At 38.8% G+C, this 12,092-nt stretch overlaps 1 protein-coding gene across 11 annotated transcripts in view; it reads left to right on the top strand.

Moving 5' to 3' along the window:
- Fak (protein tyrosine kinase 2 Fak) overlaps positions 1–12,092 on the top strand; it is an 86,961-nt gene that overhangs the window by 46,987 nt on the left and 27,882 nt on the right. For 6 of the 11 annotated variants that reach the window (XM_067133368.1, XM_067133373.1, XM_067133364.1 and 3 more), the window contains exons 2-5: positions 3,607–3,835; positions 4,834–5,007; positions 5,342–5,356; positions 10,699–10,830. In XM_067133368.1, coding sequence (XP_066989469.1) covers positions 3,607–3,835; positions 4,834–5,007; positions 5,342–5,356; positions 10,699–10,830 — 550 coding nt within the window. Of the gene's footprint in view, positions 1–471; positions 3,037–3,606; positions 3,836–4,833; positions 5,008–5,341; positions 5,357–10,698; positions 10,831–12,092 lie in introns of all 11 variants that reach the window. The other 5 variants (XM_067133374.1, XM_067133366.1, XM_067133370.1 and 2 more) reach the window with 2 other exon arrangements.

The raw sequence follows: 12,092 nt of genomic DNA on the forward strand, positions 1-12,092 counted from the left end.
ATTTGTGTATAGCTAGAGATTACTTACATGAAATATTTCTCTCTCTCTCTCTCTCTCTCTCTCTCTCTCTCTCTCTCTCTCTCTCTCTCTCTCTCTCTCTCTCTCTCTCTGTATGTCTCAGGGATTTAAGTAAAAAGGTGTGTTCGTGTACTTTTCATATTTGTACAGATTCCTAAATGTGTGTGTTGTGGGTTGGTGGGGGTGTTTGTGTGAGTTTAAAAGATTATCTTCTTCAGATTTAAGAATTGTCGTTTGGTTTATCTAATTTTGGTTTTAGTTTATCTTTGTGTTTGTATTCATTTTTTATTTTTATCTGTTCTCTCTTCTATTGTTCGTGGGAAATATGGAGTTCAATAACTTTGTGATTACATATGGAATTTTGTATTGGTAAAAACCTATTTTTGTGATAGACTGTAATGTGAGTTCACTGATTGAAAAGGAAAATAAAAATTTTATCTGCTTTGGTTACAGTGATTTCGTAAGAACACCAGACATGGCCAGTATCGTTGCAACTTATCAAAAACCGTGAGTGCATAATGTCTTCTTTTGAGGAGGCAATGTGGACATATTTGTGTCAGAAATTTAGAACACCTTGTCTCAGGCAGGGTGCTGACCTGACATTTATCAAAACGGAAGTGAATTTTGCAGTTGATGGAAAGCAATAGCACCAGGTGATAATGTGAGTGCAGACTACTTTGGATTACTGACGAGAGCAGGACTAACCTGTTAGATGAAGGTATCTGAATGGCTCTCCAAACTCAGGAAGGGGGGTGGGGGAGGCGGAGGGAGGAGTGTCGGAGATGTGTCGGGAGGAAAAGGAAAAAAAAGGTTTGACGGCGATTTCGAAGAGACCCTACAGGCATCTTCCATCAGCACCCCTATTCTTTTGCATTCCACTAGTCATTTGCTGAATCCGCCCATCAGCGTAGGAAGGGGGAACAAAAAATGCCCTAGGACAGCCGCCTCTGTCAGCACGCCTGTCCTCCCTCATTCCTGCGGTGCCAGGAAGATTGGGAAGGACATCGGCGAAAGCCGATCCCCGTCGTCCGATGCTGTTTCCTTTCATGGTGGCCTTAGAGACCATGAGTTCTCCAGTGGGTACTCCTTCCAGCGGGATGCTGCGTTGCGTCATAGCATCAGCAGTAGTAATAGGAGTAGCAATCGAAGCACCACCCTAAGCCAGAGCAGTTGCAATTCTGTCTCGTATGTGCCTGATAGATCTGTTGGTGTAAATGCAAGAAAAATTGATTCAGGTATTTCCAGGATTCCTATGCCAGTGCAGAGTGCCCCTGAAGGGGTCAACACCAAGAGTTGTGCTTTGAGAAGCTTCAGTCAGAGTACAAAGAGCTTTGTAACTAGCGGAAGCCAAGATAGGGGAGATACCATGACACTGAAGAGAAGTGCTAGTGTTGCTAAGAGCAGTGGTTTGACTCGGCCAACCGGAGGCTTTGGTGAAGATAGACGAAGGACCATCACCACCCAGTCCTTCAGAAGGAAAGATCCCACCCCTGGTGGGATCAGAGGTGTTCCTTTTGATAGCCACATGGAGTCTGTGAAGGAAGAAAGTACTTTAAAGAAGACTGGCAAAGATCGCTCCTCTCTCCGAAACCCCCCGGCAGACAAGAAGTTTTCTCAGAAGGAAGCAGATAGGGATAAAACCAAGAGGAAAGATTCTCTTTCATCATCCTTTCGATTCTTCAGGAAACCAGAAACCATACCCATCAAAAGAACCTGTGATAACAATAAGAGGGAGGTGCCCCCAAGAATGAACAGCTTTAGTTCATCCCATGGGCCTCAGCAAACAAAAACAGTCTCTGCTCTGAACCCAAGAATTCAGCCTCCGTCAAAGCCATCCTGCGAGAAAAGTATATTTGGGAGAGGTAGACCCAATACTGTGACTGAAGGGTCCCTTGGGAAATCCAAAGTAACTCCAGATCTGAATTCTTCAGTTCAGAGGCATCGGTCGTTCCGTGTTCTGCGACCCATTAATATACCACCTTTGCAATCCAGCACAAACTCACAGAAAACCTCAGGTATCGACAAGAAGCTTAGAACTTCCAAGAACCCAACAGACCTGCCAGGGAAGATGACTAATGAGAAAACCTTGAAAAAGCAGAAACCAAAAGTTGCTGCAAAGTGCAAATGCACAGTTACAAGCTACTGCATGCACTGCAGAGATGACAAGGACAAACCAAAGGAGCACAGTCAGGCCTCCCACAGGACAGAAAACAAACCTAGAACAGTAGTGCCGGCCGGAAGACCTGACTCAAAGATCCCACTTTCTTGTAAAGAGCAAGAAAAGAAAGAGGACAAGGACGTGAATGGAGAATCCCACAACAAAGAGCGAAGGCCATCCGTGCGCACTTTGCTGGAGACCTACGGGCAACTTCAAAATGCCCGGCGTGTTGGGGAACCAGTGGCCCAAAGACCCACTGCTCTCTACATCCCCGTAGAGAAAACCCAGGACACGTTAAATGATAGAAAGAAAAAAGATATTAAGAAGTATCTACTGGAATATGATGAACCTGGAATACCTATATCAGTTGTCCAAGAAAATGGAGGTGATGCAAGCACCAAGGTTCCCACCCTACCCAAAAAGAGAACGTTATCTCCAAATGGCAATCAGCTGAGCAATAAGTCACATAAAGCCTCATGTCCTTTGGGAAATCATTCATATGGGAAAGTCCAAAGGAACTCTCCTTCAAGGAAGCCAATTCATAAAGGGCAGATGTCTGCCAGACAGGGTCAGAATGGTCTAGAATTCATTACGTTACACAAGTCTCAAGAGAACTACCAATACGTGTATTCTGGCTACGGTGAAAGGTCTCCTGGGGTGTATAGTGTAGACTATCCCTCCCCTCTGCTGGGAGATTTTGAAGATGACCCCCTGGAGGAGGTCATGAGAGCATTAGAAGAGAAGTCAAGACCAACTCTTAGACAGCATGTTGAAAAAGATGATTCCAGTGAGGATGATTTTGCATACTTGGATGATTTTGACGTTCCGAGTAGAGTAGCGCCGGTCACTAAGAAGACAAGGTACTGCATTGTTCACAATTTTGCCCTAATTAGAGAAACTTTTATTGTTACTGAAGTGCAAAAATGGTAGTACATATGTATGTATTTATAATTTTAAGAGCTTATATTTGATTTTGCCAGTATCTTGTGTATTTTTACAATTATATATGTGTATGTATGTATTCATACATCACTGTACAGGCAGTCCCTGGTTAACGGCAGGCTCAGTTAATGGCGATATGGTTTTACGGCACTTGTCTAGTGCCGAAAATCACCAATTCCCGCTTATTGTTGCCGTTAATTGGGTATTGGCGCCGATACATACCTAACAGGCGCTGATAACCAAAAATCAGTGCTTTGCGGCGCCGTTATCGAAAATCAGGTTATCGGCGATTTTCGGTTATCATCACACCCTCAGAACGGAACCCCCGCCGATAACCGGGGACTGCCTGTATATATACTATATATGTATGTTCGTGTGTGTGTATACAACTCCTTCGTAAGTATACACTTACAAGTTGTATCAGGCTTAATGCTACTCAGATTTTCATAGCCGTACTGATAGTAGTTCTTCCACTCTCTTTGGAACAGGGGCGATGATGACAGCTTGGGGTGCGGGCTGAGCTACCTGCCATCAACTGGATCATCTTCATCGGGGGCGTTGCAGTCAGCTACGCCGCCCCCTCCACCCTCCAACATGAGCAGTGGATGTGGTTTGCCCACGACGACAGCGCCCTCAATCATCAACTCCCATCACCCTCCAGCCTTGCCCCCTCACAGACCTCACTCGTATCTTCCGCACCACATGGGCATTTCACAGGTATTGTACCCTTTTCGTCCTCTGTCTCTCCGTTTACTCGGGTCCATTTTCATAACCTGTTCTTTCTTTTACTTCTTTAGAATGAACGCTATATTCTTTGGAAGCTTGAGTTTCAAGCCAGTGCCCCTGTGGTGGGTGTGTTCCATATGAATAGGGTTCATCTTCTGAATAATAATAATAATCTGTTACTCTGCATCCTTTAGTTCATATATCTTCTATTCAGTTGAAAAAGATGGGTGCAGATTCATTATAATAACATTTATCACTATCTCAAAGACTTACAGAAATCATTTTGGGCTGAAACGCTAATGACAGTGACCTGGAAGTATCAATACTGTACATGGATTTTGCTGTACAGAAAGTGGAGATTACCCTAGAAAAAGTGGACTGGTCAGGTGTTAGTAATTCATTTAATTTTTATTTGATTAACAGGTTCTCACATTGACATATTTATTAACTGATTAATTGAACTCTTGAGAAAGTATGCTATTGGAGTTGCAGCCCATTTATATGATGTAATTATTGAACTGAACTAATATTATCAAATATGCATACGTCAGGCGTAACTGTGTTCCATAATTGCCTACTGATTAAGAGTAGGAACCCAAAAGTTTCATAGAAATGGAGTTGGAATGGAAAGATGGATACTATTATTAAACGTCCTGCAGTTGATCATTCGAGTACAGTTTCCGAGAGGGACCCCATTAGTATAAATAATTACAAACAGCTATGGAAGAGGAACCTGGATAGAAATAGAGGTGGGAGACGGCTTTGAGAAACTACGAGAAGTCAAAACTCGACGTGGGTTATCTGGAAAAAATTTTATTATATGAACTTACCTCTAAATTTGTGGCTCAGGCTTTTTGTGTTAGTGTGTGAACACAAACAACAAGGGATATTGATATGGATTATTGCTTAAATGTTTTTTTTTTTTTGTCATGGTTGTCTTATACTGTACAGTACAGTCTTTTGTATTATTTTATCTGTTGTAATTCTAGGAAAATGGGGGAGGAGGTGGTGGGGGCAGTAGTGGTGGAGGGAGTGGGGGAAGTGGCAGCAGTGTAGTGTCGGGCCAGCGCGTTGGATCTCCCGAACGGCCCGAGAAGAGCATAAAAGTCCATGTGAATTCCACCTTCAACATAGTCAAGTTCGGCGACGGAACGGATGTCAAGGTGAGCTCATTATCTTGACTTGTTTCCCTGTAGTATAGATTTGTTTCATTCTTGTGTATGCCTTCCTTAGGAACAAATTCATTCTGATGTTTCTCCTATAGGGTCATACCACTTATAAGATTCTCGTACTCTTGAATAATGAGTCTGTAGTCGTAAAACCTTGTAAAGTTGAACAGTCATAGCACAGATGATTATTGTATTCCTTATTTTTCACTGAGAAAAAGCCCAGTGAGCAATCGCTGAATCATTTTTCCATTCAGAACTGAGCTTATGAATTATGTCGTTGATAGCATGTTACTGTGTCATTAACAACCCTCCCTTTTTCTCTCCCAAGGAACCAAGCATTAAGGTAACTGGTATCACTGTACTTAATGTCATGTGGTGTTCATTGTCATATTTATTTGGTTGGGTAAGGCTTCTTTTTCATTTTGAGCATTTGAAAGTCGTATGTGAAGAACATGTCTGCATTCGCTTGTTCCCACTCTATTTTTAGCTCTCTAATGGTGATGTCTGTCATTGTTTCCCCCTTTTTATTTTATTTTTGTTTAGGGATGTCAAGTCCTGACCTGAGTAGTTCTGAGTTTCTTGCAACACCAGCATCTTGTTCTGAGCAATGCAGATGGGGTAATTGCATGGCTATCATGATCATGAGTTCTTTTGCTCTGATTAAAAAAGATCAAATCGGGAATTGCTTGTCAAGGAATATACGGGAATGTGATGGTCTTAGTTTTTTGGACTTTTCATAGAATGTTAACGTCTGTCAAGTATTTGTCTTCTAATATCTAGTACAGTATGAATAGTGCTGCAGTGTGATATGTGTTCTCTCACGCCATTACCCATGGTTTATTATGAACGAGTGGGCAGTGTGAGAGCCTTAAACCTTTGATTCACTCGTGTATTCCTTGGTAAGCGCATCCTGCTGCCTGTATTAAATTGGGGGAAAGTAGTGGAAGGTATTTTTTTCTTGTCTTCTCTGTAAACTTAATTCTTTTCACCTTGATTTTTTCTTGCCTGATCTTTTAAACTTACTGTAATTTATGGATTTTTCTATCGTAGGGTTGGTTTAGTTGACGGAAAACAGAGCACATGAAGTAAAAAGGCCATAAATTCTGGCGTTGATTATATGGGCGTGGTGTTTTTATATTTATTTAGAGTGCTAGTTTAAGTAGGATGTTTTGTTGGGTGCGTAGCGTCTTTTATGCCATGTGTTAGATGACAGTGGTTTTATTCATTAAACTTCAACACTTCTGAAATATAAACCTACTGAGATGCTTTCTATATACAGTAAAAATTAGCCATATCCTTTGTTAAGTTCTTTTGCTTAATTGTAATGTGATTAATTTAGAACCTTAAGAAAATTTATATGTTTAAAACTATCATGGACAGATGCTGTCCTGTGTATGAACTAGAAAATTACTTTTTCCCTAAAGTAAACCAGAAGATGCCTTGAATTCATTTTTGCATTTAAGTTTGCAGAGTTTTAATGATTGCATTGACTGTCGTTTAAAATATATCTTAAAATGAATTTTGCAGCAAATTTGACATTTGTATGCTTATTCCCGAGCACTCTAGTGAAATGGGTGTGGGGGATGGCGTACAGTTTAACCAGTGCTTGATCTAAATTTTGATTGTTACCTTTCAGTAAGATCTCCCAAGTTGCTTAATTTTTAATTTAGTGACCTGTTGAACGAAAGCACTTGAATAAAAAGCAAGGACAAAGTACAAAGTCAGATATAATGGTCTAGAGGAGATTTGGAGACAGAAGGACAAAGGGCCTTGAAGTATTCCAGAAAATCTTGGAGAAGGGCTGTAGATGAGACCTGGGAAGGTGGGAATTCAGACAGAATGTGTATAAGACAGAGCAGAAGGTAGGGAACTTAGCTAATCTTGAAGATGACGGTGATGATAATCCCCGGACGTGGAACTGTTCCTCCTACCAAGGGCTTCCGAGTCCCGAGCACCTGGATATACTTATACTCATGTGATTATTTACAGATGTATTTTTCCTCTTATGATTAAAAACTGTGCTTCCCTAAACAACTGAAGTATTGATTTATTGATATGATATACTAGCATTGTATTTGAGTTGTGGTTTAGAAGATTAGGTATGCATTTTTAGTACAGTATGTAAACATATGATTAATAATGTGGCAAAGGTCACTTGTGTCATTCAGTTAAAATTTATCATTGACGTGTTTTTTTATTTATTATTATTTTTGTAAGATTTAGTGGGGATGATACTGTTAATGTTCTGATACCTTAATATGATTTAAATAACTCAGGGTACTCTATTAGGAAGTTATGGATTGCAAGCATTATAGAAACATAACTGAAGTTAGGTGTAGCACTAATTGTACAGTACTATACTCGGCGTAAATATATTAAAGAGTATATTTTAAAGCCCCAGGCAGTTCGCTTATTGGATTTCCTCGTTTTCGTTGGTTTGTACGTAAAAGAATCCTAAAGCAGAAATCTTGCATGTACATAATAAAGCATATATTGTTCGGCTGCTCAGTGCTTATTATATTTGGGCCTAAACGATGGCATTTTGTTGGTAAACTTGAAATTTTAAGCGCTCTTGTAAATCTGTCTGATGGTTGTTTGTGTGTTTGTATGTTTTGGGTGATAAGTACGTATCGGAAAACCATTGAAATGGTGACGTTTCACTGTTCCTTTAATTACGTGTTTGCATTTGAGTTAGAGTGAACTTGGTATGTTCATTCTGTTCATTTTAATTTGGGACCCAAATCAGAAGTCAGCCAACCAGAGGGAGATATATAAACTTCTAAAACCTGTACTTATTGTATATTACATGTAGTTTCAAGGTCTTTTTTTTTTTATTTGCTGAGCTCTCGTGAGATCCTTACCTGTTTGATTTAATGGGATCTGTCCTTCCAGTTGTAACTTTCAAGGCAGTGCTAAATCACGCGGCCTAAGGGAGCGTGCAAAAATGAAATGAGATTTTTGAGACCTTATACCAGATTTGAGAAAGGTGTATCGGTAAAATTTTGCTTATATTGAGTGGTAGGGATATTTTTGCATAGGGGACCTAATGCTTCGTTTTTTGCAGTAGACTTATTACTTCACAAAATAAACCTTTGCGTAGTTTCAAAATGTTCTTTCATCCCATTCATCTAGAAACCTCTTTTGTTCTTGGTGCTGGATTTATAGTTGCTGTTACTGTACTATATGGTTATTAGTAACTGGGACATTAAGCATTTCAAGTTCCTACAAGATTGTATGAACCCTATTTATCGTTATTCTTAAGTAACATTAAATATTTTAGTAGCACATTGCTTTGATGTATACAGACATGATAGATTTTGATACATAACTCAAATTCCTTCACATATAACATCCCTGAATACACAGTACTTGGTACATTTTCATTTTCCATACTTGGATGAACATTCACAAAAAGTATTAATTCACTGGTGCTCAATATGTATTCGTTCTCCGTCTTTAAGCGTTAGTACAAGATGATTTGGTCGTCAAACCATATCTGGCGTTGTATGCACGGTGCTTAAGTAGAAACCATCTCATGAATGCAATTATCTAACTCATAAACTTGATTTGTTAGAAATTGTATACTATTGTTTGATTTGCCACTTGTTTGTGAACATTGTGGTGTCAAGAATTAGTCAGTGATATCACGAAGGCCAAGAGTCAAGTGCCAGCCCTTAGAAAAAGTGCACGTAGTCTTACTCCTCATTTTCATCACCCAGGTAAGTGTTAGTGGGTGAAATTGTGAACAAGTGAGTGGTAGGCTCACCCGCAATGTGATCAGTATTTGCAGTCACTTACGTGTTGATTTATTGTCCAGGCGAGGCCTACAGAAATATACAAGTTACTTACAGTATGTACATTGTACAATCTATGCTGCATAATTTTTCCTATGAAGAAAACTACATTAAAGATTTTGAATGCGTGAAATACTCTGGAGGTTCAAAAGTCTGTACATTATACTAAATTCCACCATTATATTAATGATGTAGGTTAATGTTACACAGGAATTCACTGGTATACTGTGTATTACAAACAAATGAATTTGATCTACGGCAGCGTAGCCTTTGTCATTTAGATGTATTTCATTTCAAATCTTCAATTTATTGTATGTAAAATATGCCTACATTAAGTTACTGGTTGACATGCCCTTCACCATAGAGTTGATGTGTATTTAAGATATAGTGAAAGTCGATCACCTTTGAAGGGATAGAGCACAGTGAAAAAAAAATGGCGCAGAGCCTTTCATCTGAACACAGAGTACAATTGAAAATGCAACCTGTGTTTGGTATGATTTTCTCACGTGTGACATGCACTTGTTACGAAAACTTTACAACAATTTATTTTTGAAATTTTACAGGTCACAACCCAAAATCAATCTGTTGGCGTAACATAGCTTACTCTACAAAATTTATAAATCCAGTGCGGACAAACAACACCCCAAACTACTTTTTATACATTAAAGCAAGTTGCTACTGTATTTAAACATTTAGGTGGTTTTTGGGTGTAAAGTTCTATGGAGAGACGTATCACATCATAGGGCAATCTTTCCTAAAAATTCTATTAGCCTTGAGCACTGCTTCACCTTGTGTGGGCTATATTTTGAGATTGGTTGCAGACTGACCTTTTCACACGTAATCATTTAGTAGCCCCTACTCTCCTCATATCACGTTTTTTCCATCACTTGCTTGTTACCTTTGGTTTTTGGTACACAGGGTTAAGGTTCTCTTGTTTGTTGGTTTCTACAAGCAATGGTTTTGAAGGATTATGCATGGAGGGAGTAAAGCCCTTGAAAGGTCAATTCACCATGTAGGGGGGGATGTACTGCGCCTGTGAAATCACGCAGTATGTAGTTAAGGAAAAAGGTCGTGTTCTGGTTTAATAAGATGGTCGAATTTTATTATGTATTATCTCTAAAACATCAAACTTTTTATTGTAACATATTATTGAGTCTGTTAGTTAATTACCAAAGATTTTTTTTATTATGGAAGTTTGTGGATGTAAATTATTTTAGGATAAACTATCACTTTCTGTGCATTGTCAGTCCTGAAAGAATATGTCTTTGATTATTGACAGTTTTTCCATGTTGACACAGAAAAACTCCAAAAAGTATGCAACAAAGAATGGGGATATGAATATACTGTATACTGTTACTGAATGTACAGTACTAAATATTAGTGTTTTCTGTAACTGTAGTTATCTTTCATGTATGTTTGTGGGTATATGCCATACAGTATTACCACATGCAGAGCAGAAGGACAGTAAATAACGTCATATGTGTGGTTGTTAATAATACGAATGACGAAAGGGTCTCCAAGACAGCTCATTTGTGTCTGTGCTGTAATAATGATCACTGTACAAAGACATGATTAATGTGTGTTATGGATATTTCATAGTTTTGTATCTTGAAGGTGTGGTTATCATACTACTAGTTTGTTCTGTAAGTGTGTGGTTATCATATACTAAAAGTTAACAGACTTTTCAAACCGTTTATAGCAGGGAAAGAGGTGAAAAGATTTATGAAAAGTGAAGCGTACGTAAATGCCTTGTTTTGAACTTGTTCATTTTCAGTATTTCTTGGTTATCTTAGAGAATTTTTATTTTTAAAAGTACTAACGGTCTCTAGCATTTACATTCTTCTATTAGTGTCTTCCTTTCACGTGGTTGCTAATCGGAATCTCATTACAGGGAATCATAAGCGTCGTCATCAGCAGACAAGCGCCGGGCCCTCGCCAGTATGAAAGTATGTTTGCCATCAGATTGCGGAACACGATCACTGGAGAGGTCCATTGGCTGCACCAGGATCTTACAATGTATCAGGTATGTCTTGTTTTGTTGTTGTTTGAAAGTACATTAACGAAACCTAAGTCATAACTCTTTAGCATGCATAAGGTTCATCCAAAAGATCTGGTCTTAAGTGAGAGATGAACTTAGCAGACATAGGGTGAAGTTTCAAAAATTGGACAGCCAGGGGGAGAAGATAAAAGACAGAAAGCAGTGCGGACAGGGACTCAAGAGATGTTGCAAAGAACATTTAGTACCTTCTACAGTATTTGGTAGGTTATGGCCCCCTCTGTGGGTTAGGTCTTGTGCTGTATTAACAAAGTTCCTGGGAGAAGAGGTTATGGAAATATGGTCGTGTGGATTTTGCATTTTCCTTTGTTCCTATGCCTTTCATTTTCACAACACTTTCTTTTTTACAGTTATGAAATTCAGAGTTGTATTTGTTCTGACTCTTACTTATCAAATTATTACCTGTTATATTGCATAGATCTTTTGTGTAGAAAACGTACCTTTGCTGTTAAGACTAAATCCCAGTTGAGTTTTGTGCAAAAAAGTTGGCCTGTATTTGATATTTTACAAATTTAATATATGTCTGCTAATTTGCTGCTCTTTCTGTTACCCCCTTATACAGGTTGTAATTTATTATCTGTTGGCCGTAAATATATTCATGCCCTAGCTGCCTGGAGTCGCTGTTATACTCTTAGTTCCTCCTGACTGGATTTTTCATGTCCCATTAAAAGTTTTAAATACTATATCCATACAGAGCATATTTCGTTTAATTATTTGCCGGTAAGCCAGGGCGTTGTTGGTGCAGTTTTTCTCAGTATTTATGAACTGCATATTATAATGGACCAAATACAATGTTTTTGCTGTTCTTCACGATGAAAATCATGCACTGTAGTAGTATGCTATTTGGTATCCTTTTGTTTTATGGCGTCTTTTGGTTTGCTTCATTTATGAAGGACTTCTTAGTTCGGCTTTTTTTCCGTATCTTGATTGAAGGTTTTTGCACTTATAATCAAGGCAGTGATCTGTTTCAAATAAAGGGTATAATCTTGTGTAAACTTTTCCTTTTGGAGTACTGTATACTCGTCACATACCCAGTAAAAATGTTTTGGTTTTCAAATACCTGTAATGGGGTCTCTCTCTTGTGTTCCTTCAGGATCTGTTTCCTATTACTTTGATAATCCTTTTCAGATTGAGTTCAAGAGCATGTACGTTGCTTAGTGTAGACGGTTATCCAGTAAATAGTAAGAAGTGAAGGCAATATTTATTATATACTATCTTGACCTTTTAAT

The sequence above is a fragment of the Macrobrachium rosenbergii genome, chromosome 33, assembly GCF_040412425.1.
Source record: "Macrobrachium rosenbergii isolate ZJJX-2024 chromosome 33, ASM4041242v1, whole genome shotgun sequence".
Taxonomy (NCBI): domain Eukaryota; kingdom Metazoa; phylum Arthropoda; class Malacostraca; order Decapoda; family Palaemonidae; genus Macrobrachium; species Macrobrachium rosenbergii.